This window comes from Tinamus guttatus, unplaced genomic scaffold (genome assembly GCF_059628265.1).
Source record: "Tinamus guttatus ecotype Peru unplaced genomic scaffold, ASM5962826v1 Tinamus_guttatus_pri_ptg000287l, whole genome shotgun sequence".
In the NCBI taxonomy this organism is placed as follows: Eukaryota; Metazoa; Chordata; class Aves; order Tinamiformes; family Tinamidae; genus Tinamus; species Tinamus guttatus.
In genome coordinates, this window is record NW_028288821.1 from 13,292,561 (window position 1) to 13,313,238 (window position 20,678).

Sequence of the window (20,678 nt, forward strand, 5' to 3'; positions counted from 1 at the left end):
CACAGGTGTGGGTGTCAATGCAGAAAGGAAGCCCTAACGAAAACGTTGCTCATACCCCTATGAATAGAGCTAGAGAGACCTCTAGCACTCAGAGGGAACCTGATTTATCCCTCAAAACCCAGTGTACTTTCACAATAGGAAAAAAAAGGGCACTTTGACCTGAGGTACAGCCCCAGGAACTCCCACTGAAGAGAATAGTAGCTGCCATTGCTCAGTGCTTGGTTGTTGCAATTGTTGTTTTCTCCAGGGGCAAGAGAGCAGCTTCCACGAAAAACAGCCAAAAGTTAACACAACGCCCTGGAAATAACGGGGGCAAAGCCTGTCATTTTCTTCCTTGGGGCCTGAATGCAACTTTCCTTTTGCGGTACCCACCTGCACAGGCCAGCACAGAGTTCCCCTCTCAGCACTGCCGGGCCCCGGGACTGGTGCTGCAGGCTGGGGACTGGGACTAGAACTGGGAAGGGAAGCAAAGGTGTAGGAGGCGCTGGCGCAGCCTTCCTATCTGGAGCTAGCACAAGTGCAAACCCTCGAAGGACTTGTCACCTGTGCTGCAGGGTGTGCGCCGCTCGTTATTTGAGTTGACTAAATTGAAGCTGATATGTATGCACTAGCATTTCTGCTTCTTTAGCCATGCAGGTGCACACGAAGGCTTCCTGAGTGCTGCGGGAGGCAGCTCTTTGCTGAGGTGGGCTAACTCAGCACAGAGCTACCTGAGCTTTGGTGAAGCAAGCACAAGTTTAACACCTCTTTCCCCCTCTTCCCTGAGTGGCTGAAGTTCATGCTCCTGCCTGCCCCAAGTCCAAGTGTTTTCTCGCCCTGCTCTTGCTTTAACACAAAACGGGAAATCTGTGTTAAATCTGGGTGAAGGCTACATGCCTTTTGCTGTGCAAGCAAAGCTTGCTCAGGGCTCCTTGGCAGTGCAGGCTCTGGGCAATCTCTGATTTGTGATGCCTGCATCCAGCCCTGCCCTCCCAAAGACAGCCCTGCTAGTTAAAGAGAAGGAAATCATAATAGAAATCAGACTTTGCCACAAACCACGAAGCAGCAGAGGAGCTGATACTGTAAATGGGAATGGGTGGGTGTACCCTCTTTGGGAGAGAAAGGTCTTTCCTCCCCCTTTGCTGCATTGGGATGTAAGCCCAGAGCTGCTATCGCAATCATTTGTGAATGTGGAGGCAGGTCTAAAAGCCAGCTGTGAATTTTGGTAATTGAAAAAGGAGGGAAAAAAAAAAAAGTGAGAAGCACAGCTCAAAGCAGACAAATAGGGGACTGAGAAAAATCACTGCCTATATTTCAGCTCTAGGGTCCAAAGCCTTCATCTAAATCTTACCTATGGCTGCAAACTTCTCTTTCAGCCCTCTGCTCCCGCTCATTTAACTGTCTTATGTTCTCCGGCATTTCACACATCCAGATAATAAAGTAAGGCTAACCTTTGCCACCTGCACTGCACATCAGCACAGCACTTCAAAGGCTGTGAACTTGGCTACATTCATTTATTCCAGATACCACAAAAAGCCTCCTCACTGAGGACTATTTCCCTACTAAACATCAACTTTCAAACCTCAGTCTCTAGAATTGCTCTGGTAAAGACAAGAGACATTTTTTAACAGTACAAAAACATGCTTCTTATCTCATATGCAAAAATGACAGAAGTGTTTTGGCTCAAATGCTATGAAATTTGGCCTTAGATCCCAAACTAATGAAGTCCCATCTCCACAGGCCAAACGTGAGGAAAATTAAAAGCAACTTAGAACGTGTTTCAAATGGAAGTGTTATGCAACATGAGTGACAGAGACCTGAAATGCATAGAACTGTCTATTCCCATTTCCCATATTTGTCTATGTCAATATAGGAAAACAACCATTTCCAGCTAGGAGAAAGATTAGATACTTAAATTTGAGCAATATTTGAGTAGGTTTTGATCTTTTGGATCCTTGCCTGTGCTTAAAGAAACTGACAGAATCTCTTCAGAACAGGTGAAAATTGAAACGAGATGTCATTGTATCCTGCCACAATTGACAAAAGATTCCCCTTGGACTTACCTCAGGCCATAGAGGACAGTCCCATCAGGATGCAGCCGAATCATGCGATTCTTCACTGTCACCCCATGCAGAAAGGACTTCTTGTCATTCAGGAAATAGGTATCAGGCAGCCACAACTGGTCAGCCACCCTGTTATCCAGCGTCAGGTTGAGAGGAAGGTCGTTGTACGCTAGACGTTTGTCCCGCCAGCTCTGCTGGAAGTACATGGTGATGGTGTAGTCCTGGGAGAAGAAACATTCAAGAGTCAGCTTGGCCCCAGGGTAGGAACATAACTCTCAGTCCCTTCACCCCTGCTAATGCCAAGTCCTCTGTGCGTGTGCAAGTTTTTTGGCACCAACGTGCTCAGGTCTGCATCTCCATGGGCTGTGAGAACTAGGATTTGTACTGAAGGACAAGGGAAACAAGTCTGAGCCTTGGAGGGGACAAAACGACATTGCACACTGCAAGGCAAGCTCACATTCACTGGAGACCCAGAGGCCCTAACTCAATTTCTTCAAAGCTATCACAGCACTGCCCTACAAGAACTGTTAATTCCTCTCAGATGTGCTAATAGAAGAGGAAGGGGTTTGGTACCCATCAGTGACAGAAAACATTGTCAAAACAGGTCTTAAATAGGCTAGGAGTCAAGTATCTTTTGCTACAGGGGAAGCCTGAGTGGGTAAAACAGAGCTAAGAAAATAAGTTTGTAGATCAGGGGTGGACAGGTTAGCAGTGCTCTTGAGCTCTGTAAGGCTTAGCAGGGAAATTGTCAGTAGTTTTGCACAAGTCCTTAAACAGAAAAACATTCTGCAAGTGCATGAAAATGATCTTGTGCCGTAATGCCCTGAGCTAGGGGACATGTTATCTCTTCACATGTAGATACCCGCAGTGCCAAAGGACTCCGGGCCATGTTGGTTTGTGCAGAGGGCAGCAAACCTTTTCCTGCTCAGCTCATGCCAGCCATGCAAGGCGCTGGCAAGGACCTCTCGCATGTGCAGCATGGAGCCATGCTGTCTGTCTCCTTGCACTTGACACCAGGTTTATTCAGTACCTCTGAAGGCAAGCTCAAATAATCCCACAGCATTGGTATGGCGATTTCAGGTATCTGTGATTCAGAAATCTAGACCCACACGCATATCCAAAAGGTCACAGAGTAAACCCTTGGTGGAATCTGGATATAAATGCTGTATCTGTCATCTTCTGTATTGTATGGAAAAGAACAAAAACACAGTGACAGCTTTTTGGCCAGGAAATTGTTTTGTTTTGCTTTTTAAAGGATTGCTAAATTTTTGCCTGAGAGCATCTTTCAGAGCCCCCAACATTTTCTTGTTTGTTCAAGACTTTGCAAAGGAAAACATCCTCCCTGCTACCCCTCCCAGGGGGGTTGCACCTGCACTGCAGTGAGGGCACAGAGCAGAAAGTGCTTGGAGCTTCTTACCTTTATGGTATCTGTCCTACCCTGCTCCAGAGATGCTCATCTCAAAGGGAACTTTTTCCATGCTCCCCTCCAAGAACTCTATGGCACATCACAGCAAACTGTATCATTGACCCGTACCTTTTTAATTTGTGACAGAAGCTGTGCAGCATCTCTGCCCTCAACCAGGCCACCCTGCTGTCACTGTGGGCTCCAGCCTGTCCCCAGGAGTTACACACAAGGGATTGCACCCATCTCAAGAGGTGAGCTGCTTACAAAGTAGAGGGTCAGCACCACCCAGCACACATCCAACCTTCTAAACTCCCTTCCTATAGGCTTCTAGGCTTAATGGGAAAAGTTTCAGGTCTCATCTCATGGGCTAAGGATGCTCCCAGGGTACGGAGACCTTTCTGGGGAGGAACAACCCACCAGGCCTTGGGTTGAGCCCTCTCCATTTATTTCTCTGCCGAGTGGCTTCCCTATACAACACATTTATCTGGACACTGTCATGGAAGTCTGGAGGACTGGATAATCATGGTCCATCTTGTTTCCAGCACTGCCCTTCACTCCTTTTCCTCCTCAACATCTCGTTGCTGTTCTCCTGCTTTCCCTACCCAGCCACCCTCAGCTCTGTCAAAGAGTGTGCAGGATTTCTGGGCAGCAACAAAAGAGCTGGGCAAGTGTCCAATGCACAGAGGTCAGAGCCCTGCCTAGAAGCAAAGGGGTCACGGACGCGCTGACAGATGCAGCACTGATGTCCGGGGAGGAGGGATGCTCTGCCTCCGAGCACTGTGCACAGTACGGAGGAACAAGAGCAGCCTAGAGAGAGGGCACCCTACCGGCTGTCCTCAGGGGAGGCAGTGACAGGACCCGCTTCAGGGGGTGAAAGGCACCAGCGCCCAGGAGGGAAAGCACCAAGCCTTGCCCTGCCTTCATCCCCACATCACCCGTTATGACGAGTACAAACTACACCTATGCCGCTGCTCCAGCACCACCATCTACCGGCAGGCAGCTCCGTTGGGCCATCAGTTCTTGGTCTGCACACACACCTATGTCCTCCTCGCCTCCATCACACACAGGTGACCGGGCTCCAGAGCTCATGAGATGATCTCAGAGTCTCCATTTCAGCGGCAGATAAAATAGTAATCAAGGGTGACACCTTTCCTTAGGAGCAGAACAGCCAGACGAAGCCAATGCATGCAGTGTTTTGCAAGTCCAGGAATCAGAAGATTTTTCTCCAAGCCGTGAATGTTCTGGGGTTTTATCTCTCACTTACATTAATACAAGGCTTTCCCAAACCTCCCAGTAACCACTGGATTCACAACTTACTGCGTCCACCCATATGCCACTAGCTGGTTCCCAGCATCACCAGCAGAGAAAAAAATTGGACCCTTTACCAGAAGGCTCAAAGAAAAACTTCAAAACCAAAGTGCCCATGAGCCCATGGACCCCTCCAGCTCTTTCCTTCCAGCTCAATGTCAAAACATATTAGTAGGACAACACAGCTAAGCTTCCTTAGCTGCTTGTGCCACGGATAAGCAGGGGAGGCCTGTCTCTCCAGACACGCATCCTTGGTAAGCAGCCTTCTCCAGTGGGGCTGCTGGAGAGGTGACCTGGCAGCGGAGACAGATATAGGAATGTTTCCACATCCCTTCCAACCCACTGTCAGCAAACCAGGCCCTTTCCACACTGCACCAGTGCAGCTCCGTGCAAGTTGCATTGCAGAGACCTTGGAAAAGCAAAACACTAAGGCTGGAACAACTGAAAGGGAATGGATCTACTCAGAATTTCTATGCCTCTCTACAATGCCCTTCTGGATTTCCCCCAAGCAAGTTTTCCAGAGTCCCCTGCAACCTTTCTCTAGCTAGGCTTTACTACCATAGCTTGTGTTGCCATGTCTGCCTCCTCCTCCCAGACCAACATCCCGTTGCAGGAAGCTGAAACACTGCTGTCAACAGCCTTGCAAGGAGAGCCTCTTCCAGACCCACATGAGCCCTGGGGAGTCTGGCTGATACACACAGGTCACACTCTGCTTATGCTAAGAGAGCTTGGATCTTTCAAAACAAGCTGTTTCTCTCTGCGTTTCCACCAGCACCTGCTCTCCGCCATGGCCAGCTCCCTTGTTTTGCTCCCAGACCAGCAGTGGGTAGCTCACAAGTCGCACAACTCCCTGCTGCAGAGTCCACAGCCCTTGCGGGCTCCCTCGCTGCTTCGCAAGGCTGCCGCGACCCAGCTGCGTGCGGGCCGCACTCGGCACTGCTGCTCAGCTCAGCTCTCACAACGACGGCATCTGAGCCCGCCAGAAAGGTTGTCAGCATGACCATCCCGCTGGGATCCCCCCGTATTCCTCCCTTCAGTCTGATCTGCTTCAGAGCTCACCTGGGGGCCTCACGTGAGAAAAGAAACAGGGACTCCTACCAGCTCCTGAGCACAGGGTTGTTAGCATCCATCTCCAGTCAGAGAAAGGAGGCTGATAATTACAGCCCTATCAATTACCTCAGTCTTTCCTGAAACTCATTGGAGATCCCAAATCGAAGATCACATAAGCGAACAGATGAGACGTTGACACACGAGGCAAAGAGGGGGCAAAGGGGAAGATGTTTCCTGGAGAACCACAGAAGCAACAAGTTCAGTGAAACATGCACACGTATTCTCCAGGTTATCAAGGGACACAGTAGATACATCTGAAGGAACCTGCTTTGCAGGGCAAAGCAATAAGGAAAACAATCTGGCACCATTAGTTTGCATTCAGTAATTGGTTTCCATAGGTTTATATTCCAAACATCTTTTTTCCCTCTCCGCTATCCAGGCTGCTCCTTCACACAGTGTCCCTTTGGAGTTCAGTGCCCATCTCTCTCCTGCCACCTCTCACATGAGCCTGCAGACCACAAATCTGCCATATGTCCCAACTGGCTTTCCTCACAAGACCCCTTTGGCTCATCTTGGAGACACCACAGGTCAGACTGTGTTCTACCCTTACTTAGATACTTAAGGGTTACAGAGAAGAGAGACAGCAAGAAGGGAAAGAACTACTGTATGGGTTAAACACAAAAATACAGACAGAACTGAATGCTCATAGCATCTAAGTTCTTGCAGAAGAACAGAGTGAAGACAAGGTAGTGGAAATAAGTTCCTGAGTTAATAAGTTGCTGAGTTAATAAGTTCCTGAGTTAATAAGTTGCTTAAGAGCCTGTGGAACTTTCTATGAACACACTGAAGACAGGAGCTTAGCAGTACTTGGAAGCTCTAGGCACTAATGTGGGAAACATGATCGTCTAAGTTAGAAATGGGAGGGATTAAAAGGAAAGAATAGCCCAAGGACACAGAGCCTCCTTGTGCAATAGAAAAGCTCTAGCTTCTAGCAAGAAGGCACCATAAGGAACCTTCCTGGGGAGGCAGCTTCACAGGGTCCTCTGCACAGCTCGCTGGAGACACATACCATTGGCAGGTTGGTCAGACTGGTTTCCTCTGCGTGACTGTGGAGTCCTCAGTACTAAAACAAGGCTCCTGACCAGAAGCAAGAAGTGTGCACACTTACTGGCACCTCCAACAGACCCAGAAACTGGGATTAGAAACGAAAGGTGTAACGTACATGGGACAGCATGTGGTCTTTATGCAGAATCCAGCATTTCTGGCTGTGAGGGTGTCTCCTTTGCTTAGTCCAGTGTTGTCTCTGACAAATGAGTAGTACCTTCACTTTCAAAGCTTCCGCCAGAAAGGCAGCTACTGCAGGCTGCTAGCTGAGGCTGCATTTCACCAAGCACATTTGTAAGCTACTTGAAAGCAATAACTTGCCTGCAATGGACAGTGCCCTCCCTTCTGCTGCTGCATTACTTGGGACGCAAAGGATAAAGGAGCTTTTGCAATTTGCCTCTTTTGTCAGCTGTGCCACCTGACTTTTCAGCCCCAATTTTGATAAAGCATCTCCGTTCTGAAGGGGGAAGTCAACAAATAAAAGTCTTACCTCATACAAGCAAATGACATATGGTCTCCTTGACCAAGATCATAAAAGAATATTAAGAAAGCCAAGATGCTCCAGAAAGAGGGGGGGAAAACGGAGCACCTCTGACTTGCTGAAAACCAAACTGCCACTGCTAGCAACTAATGAACAGTTTGTTGGCTCCAACTTCTTTGAAGATTAACATCAGCTCCTGTTCTTGTCATTCTTGGGAGAGAAATTAACGGACCCAAGAGTTTCATAGTATGCTTCATTTCAAAGAGAGGGTAGGGGAAATAAGAGGAATTGTTTTTCAGGGGAGGAGACAGGATGTGCTTGCAGCCAGCTGCAAAGAACTGAAGCTGTGTAAAACATACAGGGAAATACAAGGACAGAGCGGGCGGGGGGGGCACAGGTCTTACACAGGCTTGTTAAGTAAGCAATTTGCTTTACCTTCTTAATGGATTGTCCATTTCTACCCAGATAAGATAAATCAGTGGATTCCAGACCGTTTTGCTGCTCCGCTTTCTTAGCTTGCTCCCCATGAAGGCTAGTGGCTGGCAAACCCTGGAGCCCATTCTCCAAAAGCAGGATGGTTGGGCCTTCCCATCCCCACGTCATGACCTAACCTTCACTCCAAACCCTACCGCAATTGAGAAATTGTCCCCTTTTCCAGGTGGGAGTTCCTTAGCCATTGATCAACCATCTCATCTAATATTTGGTGCTAAGACCTACTGCACCAAGCCAACATAGCAGAAGGGCATGCCTCTTCACCCAGACTGCCAGCTGAGGCCAAAAAGCAAAGTGATACATTAAGTTCAGTAAAAGGCAAGGCATCAGTCTGACTGACTTTCAGCCACAGAGAAGAAGGGATGGTGTTTACACAACCTTTTAATTGAAAGATGGGCTGGAAACTGGGGTAAAGACTCCTGGTTGTACCTAGGATACCTTATAGCAAATACCTACTTAAACCAGGAGATATTTCAGGCAACAAGTCACCATCCGAGAAATCCCTTTCAGGAGAAGAGCAAAGTAGAAGGTGGCTAGGGATAATGAGGGCAGGGGAGCAAGCTGACACTCTCCCAGAGAAGTACAGTATACTGCTTTTTTCAGGCAAAATCTATCCCAGGAATGACTTGACCAGCACAGCACACAGAGCGTGGCTTGCTCCACCTCCAAGAGACACAGGCTCATTGCATACATCTTCTAGGTTCTGCCACGGCATCAAATGGTTTCTCAAAATGGCTTCATCGAGTCATTCCAAATCCCTGCTCTCTAATTCTTATCCTATTTGCTTAAGGCAAAATCTTAACTTAGACCCTTTTCTTGCTTCCCTTACCTCTCTCTAGCTATCCATAAGGTTACCCATTACCACAGGCTTTGTGCCTCGAACAAGCATTAATGCACTCTGTGAAGTTCCACGGAAGTGATATGATCACCCATTGCATAGCTGCTAAGGGGTGGTTGAGGGCATGCTTCTATTGCAGCATGCTTTCTGGTTTGGAGTTAAAACAGATTATGCTATGTTAGGCTTCTGCTGCCCTGTAACAGAACATGGTGCTTTCAGAAAACCATCTTCACCTTTTACTGCCTGCTCACACTACATATACATCCCCCTTGAGCACATCTCCAAGCTAGAAGAGAGTACTGCTGCCTGTAGCCCACCTCCTGTTCTCCCATCTCCAACCCAGCTTCTCCCAGTCTATTTTCCGGTATTTCCTTTCCTGCCCACCACTCTTGCTGCCTTACAGCACCCCCGTTTCCAGTGGCCAGCTGCATACACATGCAGACATATCTAATAAAGAACCATTAAGGCTTGAAAATATGTTTTTAAATAATCACTTTGTATTTAATTAAACATGCAACAACTACCCTATTAGACTAAATTAAATTTGAGCAAGACACTTAAACAGTGACTGGTGAAGATATCAGTTTCTAAAGCCTTCAGAAGGGTAGAGAAAGAAAACTGGCTTGTACCAATGCAGAGGTGATACAGGAAGATCACTCATGCTACCTACACCCTTTCAAAGAGGCTTCACAGCCTTGGTGCAAACCCTCAGAGAATATTTGCCTTGCAGTTCCTTTCTTACCTCTTGCTTTCTGAGAGATGCTCACGTTAAGTAATCATCAAAAAGCAAAAGGCTTTCTAGCAGAAACAAGATGCTAAAGAACAAAAAATATCACTAAAATATTCCCAGAACTCTTCACTTCCATGGGCCTATTTCTGTGTGTTTGGCTGGCTTTTAACAAACACTTTCACTATCTTGCCAGTAGTCTTAGTGGACGCTAATCCTGTTAAACCCTGCCCCAAACTGGGGAAGTTTTGCAGCCCTCCTCATAGACACTGCCTGCCAGAGAGCACAGGACAAGAAACACAGGAATGGGATGGTAAAAGGGAGACTTGTAAAGCCCTAAAGCCCATTGGGATTAGACAGTTTAGAAAACATCATCCCTGGATATCAATTCCAGCTCACCAGTGCTAATTCTCTAGCATCTCTTTCATCTTCTTTGCTTTTCATCTGTAAAACTAGTACACTAAAGGTAACTTTCCCCCATGCAGCACTTTGGTATACCTAGATCTCAATGAAAGTGCTAAGGGTGCAATGCACACCAGAAACTACTACTTCTCCATGAGAAAAATATTAACTAGAGATTGTAATTCCTTATGGCAGTCAAAAAGGACAACACAGTTTTGGGTTGCCCAAAATAGCTTAACCAAAAGGTTGGAGAAGATGGTGCTAATTTCCTGTAGAAGACTAAAGAGTTTCATCATGGAGAGGGTTAAGACACAGTGGCATGGAAGCAGGTGCAGGAAAGGCAGACAGAAGAGCAGAACATCCTTCTGGCAATAAAGTTCATTATATCTAGGGGAAGTCTAAGGAATAAGATGGCAGCTCCATGGTTTGAAAAACACCAGGCCGCTTTCTAGCAAGCCCATGCAAACTGCGTCTGCACAATTGTACTCTTCAATATTCCAAAACATCTGCATGTACAGAGACCAAATCCTATGTCTGTGATGACTGCTTCTACACATGAACACTGTATAACCATGTGCTCTGCTGACAGACTCAATAAGATTGACTTATTGTTTGGGAAAAGGGGTGGAAATAAAGTGCCTCAACAGCAGTGCATCTCAACAGTGCACTGTATAATCATACTAGCATGACTGAAAAAAGGACAAGAGTAGCAGCTGGATAACTGTTTGCAGGGAAGAACTTCTATTATCAAGCATATTGACCAAATGGTGTAATACAATAGAACAGGTCTAGCTCTGCCTCCGTTATGGATTAGTCTGCCATCAGTTATGCCAGGATAAAGCTAGTAGAAACCGTCAGGATTCACACCAGCCTCAGGGACCACAGAATACATCCTTCCATGTTAGCAATCCAAATCTTGGCCATAGGAGCATCACCCTGATGGGTGAGTGCAGCGTGGTTATCTGGCGATTGTATCTGAGATGCAGCAGGGCGGGAAATTCCTGATTCTGCTGAACAAGTCAAGCTTATTACAGGATGCAAGAAGAAAAGCAGCAGAGACTTCGGCAGGGTCTGGAGGACCACAAGGAAGCGGACTTTGACTTCACAGCCAACTGGATGGCAGAGAACAAGCTGCAGTCCATGTCCATGCTGAGCGAATGCTCTCTGCAGCACCAGGACCAACAATCCTGGAGCCAAGGAGCTCTATTTGCAGAGCTGGCTGAAAGTTATTGGCAGAGAGCCCGTGTGAGCTCGGTAAATAAAGTATCTAGATAATAAAAATACCCAAAGGCACCGTTTAATTTTTCTGAGGGTTCTGATAGAGCCAGCCATACTGAGAGGGAATAGAAATCTTGCAGGCAGGAACAGGGGGCAGAGCTGCCCTTCCACAAGAGGAACACAAGACACCTGGCAGGTCTGGCTGCTCACCCAGCGCCTGTGCCGCTGGGTGCTTAACTTGTGGCTCGCAGGGACACCGAAGAAGCAGACGGACACGCTGGAAAGCCAGGCTCACACAAGGGTGCTGTAAGGCCTCCAGGCCCCTTGAACCTCAGCTCCAACTTCACGATGGACACAAGGGTCTGTGTCTGGAGCAGGTGTGACCTAGCCTAGAATGCATCAGCCTGGGGCAGAGGATGGGGACATCGAGGACAGGGGTCCTCCTTCTGTAGCTGCAATGAAGTTAGAGGAGATATTGCAGCAGTGGTCTATGGCAATGAAAGGCTGGGATTAGGTTTAACCTGCAAGCTGTGAGCATGTCCTGGGTTTGCTTCTCATTTTGCTAGAGCTTCAGCCTGGAACCCAGTCCTTTCCAAAAAGGGAGGGAGGATTCCCCAAAGGGCACAGTCCAACCTGCACCCTAGCACAGACCGAAAGAGGCCAGCTCTATATGCCCTGCAAGCAATGACACCAAAGGGGCAGTAGAGAAGCTACTCCTTTATCTTTCTGTTGCCATCTTTCTGGTAGGAGCTGCCCAGAGAGACCGCTTCTGCCAGGGCAGCAAGGACTTCTTGCATTTCATCCCACATGCATGCACACCTTCCCTCCCCTTACATAATCCTTTTAATCGTACTAGAGGGCCTTTTTGGGCCTCCAAACAGCTCAGCAGATCCTCTCACTTTTACCATCCTTTTTCCTTGAATGTTCATTTTTCTCTGTAGCCTAGCAACTCAGCACAGACTCAGAATATTAACAGCTCCTGTCCCCACACGTAATCTTCTCCAGAGGCCTGAAAAATGTGGTAGCAGAGAGGCAGAGAGGGGCAGGAGTAAGGCCCAGAGATGTAGGGAGCCTGCAGGGAGCCTCTACTAGGCTCTACCGTTTGGAAACAGCAAAGCTACTCAGAAGTCATACCTGCCACCTTCACTTAACATGTACATAATATACAGAGCTATATATAGCTCCATTTATTTACATATTGAAATAGCAACACAACACACAGGCACTCTTATTTGCATCTAGATTCTATATTGAGGTGCTGACACTCTTGCACACATACACTCTATTGCTACACGCTTTAAATGTATGTATGACAGGATGTCAGCAGGTCAGATCCTCAAGATCTAATCTTGTTTTCAATCAAGAAAAATAGATGAAGCTCTCACTTGTGGGAAGACACTTCAGTATTCCGCAGTAACACTCTCCAATGCTGCAGCGATGCAACCGAAACAGGTGGCAGTTTGGAACACTATTCAAAATACAGACAGCTCTTTTTTAAACAGATATATATTTACATATATTATATATATACATACATACATATATAGGCTCTGGGAGTTCTGCCTGTGTAAAAACCTGAAGAAAATCCTGAATCGAAAAAAATACATTTTTATCCTATACAAAGTCTTCTGCAGTAACAACCCTAACTACTCCAGGAATGCTGGAGTGCAAGCTGAAGTGGTTCATGCCACTATATACAACACTGAGGCGTGTTCAGATCTAAAGATAACTTGGCTGCTACAGGAACAGATGGAGTATTGCAATGCATAGCACTGTTCAGCCCAAAGCATGCTGCAAACAGACCATGGACTCCCCAAAACAACTTCTCTCTTCTGCCATGGGCCAGAGACATCTAAGAAATTCAGAGTGAACTTACTCTCTTTAGGGAACGCACAGAAATGTTCTCACTTGGGAAACTCCTGGTGAATAAAACATTTGAACTCCGTTTCTCAGCACTGGCAGCAGGTTTGACTCAGTCCTCCTGAGGCTTGAACTTGTGATACTGGAGGACTTGCAGAACTTCTCCTTAGGGATTAGAGCATCATGGAAATAGATGTGCAAGGGGAGAACATTTACAATAAACCTTGCCACCAGATTTCATTAGTGCTGTAAAACCTAGGGACTAGCCTAGAAACTGGCAAGCCCACTCTCTGACAGCATGCCCCTAACTGAGCATTTCCAGTTATGCAGATAAAGACTTTTCTCCAAACCCTCCATTAATTACTGAGTGAATGCTACTGGATTTCTGGGAGGAAAACACTGTGGTAGAGTAGAAATTCTCATGGGGAGTGATTTGTTCCCCAGTCCAGCATTTACCAATCGTTTCAGCTGAGAGGCACCTGAGTTTTTCTTTCAGTGATGTTTCCACAATTCACAGCTCAACTGACCTAGGCACATGGCAAACCATTCACTCAACCAACAAAAACACTTCATTCATGGATGTCAGTAATGACCAAAACACACCAAAACAGCACAACTACAGGAAATCCCTTGATTTGGGCTAGCTATGAAGCTGTCCCCTCCTCAGAGGACAACCCAGGCAGACAGTAGCAGTGGCCTGGCATGACTGCTGTCCTGGACCACCATCTGCCTCACATGCACCTAATCCCCAAGACCTCAGTTTCAGAAGGAGTTACTAATGCTCTGTGGAGATTCTAGTTTCTAGCATGCCACAGTATTTGAAGATACTGTATGGTGATATTGGGGTTGTTACTTAGCAACTAGGCTCTGTGAGAGGTAGTGGATTTACTCTCTGCAGAGTCAACCAACACCACAGCTAATGCAATGGACATAGGAGTGGAATAATCTGTGTAATATCCTGGAAGATATCAGAAAGAAGATTTTTTTTTCCCTTCTACAAATTGTCATAAATGCAGTAAATATTGACATATGAGTCACATTGACCTATTTTCTAGTTTCTAAGCCAGGACAATCTCTTGGTAACCAATTTCAGAACCGATGAATTCGGAGTATTTCAGGCCACTTCATAACTGTTTGCTTTATTCAAACTATTTTTTGCAAGAACTCCATCCTATTATAGAAGGACCATCCCTGTCTTTGGGGCATGAAGGGGACAACTGTTTGTTCAGACCTGAGCTCCTGCTCCCCCATCCCATCATACTGCAGAGATCCCCTGAGGCCAGAGGTTTTATCTTCCCTAGTTCAAGAGATCTTTCAGTACAGTCAGTGGAATTCCTGTTAAAAGAAAGGTATATTCAGTGTGGTGCAGTCAGACTTGCAAACTTTACTCCTTTCATTTAAAACCATGTAAGTGCTGGTGAAACTCACCCTGAGTCTCAGAAGTCCATCACAGGATGTCAACACTGCAAGCAACCTCAAACCCAGCAATAGCAGAGAAGATGGGTCACTGCCATCCACATTGCCACAAGGCTGTTTCTAGGAGTTCAGTGGGTTTTTACCTCTAGATGAACCACAGAACAGGCAGTTATGTCTCCTGCCTGCAGCAGAAACTTGCTCAGAGATGGGATGTCCAGAATGATTTGCAAGTTCCTCTTCTTCCTTCCACAACCATCTTTTATTTCTCCAAATACACCTTTGGCAGGTGGAAAAAACATCAAGATGCTGCCGCTAACCAACAGGCCTCATGTCTATGCACAAGCTTGTTGCTGTTGGAGGTGCCGAGACAGGAGAAGGCCACCCAGGTGCCCATGTAAGTGATGGCAGTGTGCACAGCTGGATACAGCGCTCAGGAACTGTGTGTGGCTGCCCTTTCCACTCCTCTTAGCTCTCCTCTGCAGGAGAAGGTTGTTTCACATGTACAGAGCAGCCTCGGCGTGACTTCCCAAGCAGACACCACTCAATGAATTACAGCCCGGCACACCAGGACTTAAAGTGACAATAACTGCATGACCTAAGTTGTACTAAAACAATCACTGCCAGAGGAAGGTGCAGAATTGCCAGCTCTGAAGAAGTCAATCTTCTCAGCTGCGTCTTTATAATACCTTAATTTAAATCAAAGCACATGGAAATCCCTAGCATATAAAAAACACACAACCTCTTTGCAGCCTCTAGCCACCCAGCATGAGCCCAGCCCTGCGGTACCATCACAGGACACCATCCCCAGTCCATCAGCTCAGCAAAGCTGCCTTTCGGCTTTACCATATTCTAGCAGTCTTCAGTATTCAGAAGCCTTAAATACTAACTAGGATGTTGCGTGCACACACACAGTTCAGATACCTCAGTATGTCACAGGACTGAAGATTCCCAAGGCGACAGGGGAACAGCATCAGAATGTCCTGTCATACTCGTATCTTGTAGAACATAAATCCAGAAAACTCCGACTACAATATTCAAATGCTTTTTAACCCTTTTTAAAACTTCTGGATAACCAGGGACAGAATACATTCACTGGGAAATACCTGCATGCCATTTCTCTCTTAAAGAGAGATGGCAACAGAATAGAACGTTCTCATTTCAAAATAAGAAAAATGCGGATATATTTGAAGAGAGTATACATAGAAGAAATGTCTCCTTATTTTTTTTTTCAATCAAGACATGATATCAACAGAAAATTCTTTTCAGAAGCATGCTGCAACAAAAATGTCTCTTGCTATTCTTGCAGAGCTCCAGAGGGTCTGCTGGGGGCCCTCTGAGGCTCATGCAAAAGCTGCTTCAGTCTCAGGGAAACTAAGGCTTTGTGTGCACAATTTGACTGTCAGAGAACAGATTGCGAATGCATTGAAGATCGCACACTAAAATCAGTGACCGCAGCCATGTATGTTTTCCTGCCTTTCCTTTTCACTTTTTGGAAGGGTTCAAGGGCCAGGAGCTCTGTCTCTGCAATAGAACAACCTTAGAGACTGGCAGTGTGTATCAAAGAAAGCTGCTCTGCAGAGTTTTGCCACCTGGAACACCCGCACTCACCAACCATGCCCAGCATGCAGCAGAGTGATGCACATGTGTTAGTGCACACAGGTTATGCTGAAAATGAAATTCAGTTAGGTAGTATGCATTTATATCCCAGTGAAAACAGAGAACTGTAGAGCCTCCCTGGGACAGATCCCACTGCAAGGACTGTGTTTCAAACATGCCTAATGGATGGAACACTTGGCATAATGTAAGGAGTGATGTCCTGCTGGTGATGGAACAACAGACATTAGGATGATCTCTCCGAGTCAACAATGCTTTTATACACACCCTGATTCACCTTGTTTTGAGTTGAAATTTAAAGCTCTTGCAGCTCACAGCTGTCTTGGGATGTGCTTTACATCTCCCCTGAACAGAGGTAACTTCTTTTCTGAGCAAGACAGAACTTGGTTTAAAAAAAAAAACCCAAAACAAACAAACAAAAAAACACTTCTAGAAGCTGGAGAACAGCAGGCACAGTGGGTCCTTCCATAAGGCCATGAGGGACAGTTTGCCAACTTCAATGTAGCCAGTCCCACAGGGACACTGCGGCATCTGTGTGGCAATAGGCTCACCCGAAGGAAAGGAAGAAGGATGCAATGAAGGAAAGTGCCAGGGTTAGCTCTGCAAAGAATCCTGCACCAATCGCTATGCTGTCTGCCCTGCAGACTGTCCCCCAGTAGAAGGGGATATCGATCCTACCAGCATCATCCCTTGAACATTCCTGCAAACACTTGCATTGGAAACCTCCCCTTTTATACTAGCCCTTCTACAATAATCCGCTTGTAACTTTTCAACTTGTCACCAGGTTTATAAAACTTTAAAGCTAGTGCTATAACAAACGGAAACAATGTTATTGCAGATGTAGGAGAGCATCTTGGGATGAATAAATTATAGGAGCCACAAAGAAATCACGATGACAACAACGGCTGGATGCTTCAAGCTGCCTACATTGTGGAGATACACAGGAGGGAGCTGGTTTTAGGACTGCACAGAACATAGGGCAGGAAAAATGAAGCGTTATGATGGGTAACTGTCTCTTATTTTAAATGGGTATGAAGCTTTTGGTTATTTTTCTTCCTTATTCAAATACTTCATTAATGCTTGAGGGGAGCTTGAACTGGCTGGTACAACAAAAATATGACCCCAGTGATTGCCTAGAGAGAGAAGGCTACAGCTGGAAGCACCAGCCTCTCCTCCCACCACCCAGCAATTACGGTCTATCCTAAGCAGGTCAGTCCACAGCTGTCCTCCGAACGGACACGTGGGAGTGGGAGGGAGGTTTCCAGCTCCTTCTGAGGCAGTCACTGCTCCATGCTGTTAGAGACGGATCCACCGAAGCAGGTCAGCTGAAGCAGACCATTAATCTGTTAGTGACTTTGGGCAGCATTCAGGTCGTGTACCGTAATGACATAGAAATGTCTGTGTGCTCCTTTGACTGCAGAGTGACTCGAGGTCCACGCTGTCCCTGCTCCTCATCCTCGGGAGCCAGGATGTACTACTAGATTTGTAAGTGTCTGGGATACCGTAGTGAGAGGTGTGAATGCAGCACTGTCCAGACAGCACCAAATAACCGACAAGTTTCTATAAATAGCAGCACACTGTTTCATGCTTACAACAATTCAACCATCTGTAGCAAAATGACATTTGCCAGATAATTTGTTCAGCCCATTTCCTTAAAGGACAATTAATAGATACGATGCTTCCATTCCCTGCAGATCGCAGTGCCTACAGAACATCGTGATGATTCCTTTCACCCTACCTTTAAATCCTCAACTTGCAAATTAGTGTGGGACTCCAGACTCCTTTCCTCTTCACAGATCAGCACTTTCCAGAGAGTCTGTGGAACATGCCTTCCCCAATACCTATTTGGCCTGGCCCATGCCGTCCTTTCCCAGACATTTCAATTGATGTCACTGATCTTGGCTTGGAAAATAATCCTTCTAATCACTGACAAGAACAGAGGCTGCAGCTCAGCACTGCTTACTAAGGCTAAGATGAGCACACAGTAATAAAGCATTATTCTAGCGAGTGAGCCTTAAAATACAGCTGACTGCATACAGGCTGCAAGAAGGTGCCATTTTGTTTTTTTTTTGTCCACTGAGAGAACATTATGGTGTTCATTACGATGCACCTAGAAACTCCCTGCACTATAGCACAACTCCATTATCTGCTCTGTATCATGTCACGGAATCTAGGCATGGCCCTCAAGGAGATGGAGAAGCATCACCTTTGTAGATAAAGGCATCAGAGTCCATCAAGCTTGGACAGGCAATTGCATCCCAATCTGTGTATGTGGAGACTTCCAGCAGAGATACATAACTGCATTGCCTTTGCTCCGTCAGAAAACCCTGCAGCCTCCAGGATTAAATGTCACCACATCATCATTTTGGGAATACAGTTCCCATGGGAGCGCCGGCAAAGTGTGCTCTTTAGAGCACAGGTGGAGCTACGTTGCTCCACAGCACTGTATCCATCTGGAAAGCTATGGAAAACAACTTTTTGAATGATGCAACAGCCAATCACTGGCAGCACTTGTTCCCCTTCCATGGGTGCCAGCAGCAGCTCCGGGGTCCCAGGGACAGACATGGCAGAGATGGGGCTCTCCTCAGCCTGCCTAGCCTCAGCAACAGGCCCATTGTTCCAGAAAGAATGTCTAGGGATTAATTAATTATCCGGCAAGGGGCAGTAAGTAATAACACTCTTTGTGTAACAATAGAAGCTATTTGGTTGCCACGACAACCCTGTACCACTTCTGTGCCTTTAATTTATTCATTGCACAGTCCCTTCCCCAATCACACAGGATGCCAAAAAAAATTGCCTTGTTTTTCTTGCCAGGATCTGTGTCCAAAGTAGGATTAAGATGCAGCCCTTTCTCTGGGGTACCTGTCACCCAGAAGAAAGAAGCACATAAAATCCCTTAATCCTGGAAACCTGAATCACACAAGAACTCTTTCCCACTCCTTAAACATCTGTTCTTGAAGATGATTCTGATTTTTAAAGCCTTTGGAAGCTGCCTCCCCATGACACTTGCAGATCCTGAGTGGGTTCTCATGTGTATCTTTCCTCTCAAACACACACAGGAAGTACAAGCAGGAGATTATGCTTGACAAGTCAGAACAGGGGCTAGAAGGGATAATCAAAGCACAGGATGACATGACTGGTGCCCAGTGTAGTCATGACCTGCGCCACAACTGTCACAAACGCTCTGTGAGCCCATCGATGGCTCTGTCCCCAAATTCTGTAAGACGCAGAGTCGCATGTGGATGAGGGTCCAGGCCAGGGTGCTGGGAAGCCACATTCCTGCACACCCCACAGAGATATGAACGTTGCTCTTTCTATCCAGCACTAAACACACACATTCCCTCAGAGATCCTGTGGGGGAAGAAAATGAGTGTCACTGGGAAGGAGAGAGCATTGCCTTCACATGACGAGGTTTGAAAAGTGTTGCTAAGGGAATGGCTCTGCCAGTACTACTTGACTAGTAAACAACATGCCTGATAACTGCTTGTAAGAGGTGTATGACAAAGCACTTGAATATCCCTTACAGGCAACACGTTTCCAGCCAGAGATTCATCCTGTACCTGACTCTGCATCACCCAGTCCTCTCCTTACATCTATGGAGGAAGCTCAGGGCAGTTATAACAACTGAGGTAAATATCTCACTCCCTCCTGCCTCATTTATGTAAGTTTGGGTCTTGCTCCGAGGCTATAGGCCTGACAATGAGTTGTCCATGCTGGCTCTAGCAAAGGTGGTGACAAATAACTCATCACAAAGGGGAGTTCAGGTCCAAGTGAAAACGGAGAGAGGAAATGATTAAGACTTGAGTTTTGTCCTGAAAGGCAAGATGGATGTAACTGGGTTAAGCCATCTGGCTCTTCTACACTGAGCCTAAACTCAAGCACAGCTACTCAGTGCAATAGGTACAAAGATCTGTACCAAGGTCTGAATTTCCATATGTGCATGCTGTCCAGTGTCAATGTCATTACAGCCTGAGGTGTAACATGCCATACAGGTAATTATGATAGTGGGAGGACAATAAGGGAGAGTCTGTGCACGTAGCAATCTATTTCATAGCTCAGACCAAGAAGAAATAGCAATTATTTGGCAGAGGTTTAATCTGTAGGTCAGCAACGCTTATGATAAGTAATGCTCCAGGCCTTGGTTTGACCCCTTCTTCCTCCAAGCCTCTTGCATGAGAATATTGAAAACAAATGGTTTGCAAATGGTTGCAAATGAGAACCTGGAAACTCACAAGCTTGACTGTACCAACAGGCACATTCAGACATTTCAAGCAATTTAGAACCAAAGCAAATAGTCAGATGATTGTTTCCCCTCCTCCCTGTTACAGCAGCCAAAGAACTGGTGGGCCAGGGAAGCAGGGCAGGAGAGTCCAGAAACAGATAAATAGGACGGGAGCATTGGGAGATCAAAGTTTTAATTGACTTGATCAGCAAGAGCTCTAAGTCGGCCTAGGACTCTTCTACCTCGGTCAAGTAGAGAAGAACAGGGCAGATGCTGCTGAGTGTGACCCCTGCCAGCTTTCCACAGCACTCAGCTGTTTGGAAGGCAGAGACCCTTTTTACAGTACAAATATCCAAATACCTAGTTTAGCTTGCCAGCTACATTTTCACCGGCAAGCCTGTAGAATCTCCAATTGCTTTTCAAGTTGGCAGTCATGAGCTGATGGTAAAGTCACCATTGCCCTCTTTTTTTTTCCCCACTGGAAACAAGCAGCAAGTAC

At 46.5% G+C, this 20,678-nt stretch overlaps 1 protein-coding gene across 2 annotated transcripts in view; it reads right to left on the minus strand.

The window, feature by feature from the left end:
- LOC104569789 (gamma-aminobutyric acid type A receptor subunit theta) overlaps positions 1 to 20,678 on the minus strand; it is a 69,625-nt gene that overhangs the window by 20,621 nt on the left and 28,326 nt on the right. For both annotated transcript variants that reach the window (XM_010216788.2, XM_010216787.2), the window contains exon 4: positions 2,043 to 2,263. In XM_010216788.2, the coding sequence (XP_010215090.1) occupies positions 2,043 to 2,263 (221 nt within the window). The remainder of the gene's footprint in view (positions 1 to 2,042; positions 2,264 to 20,678) is intronic.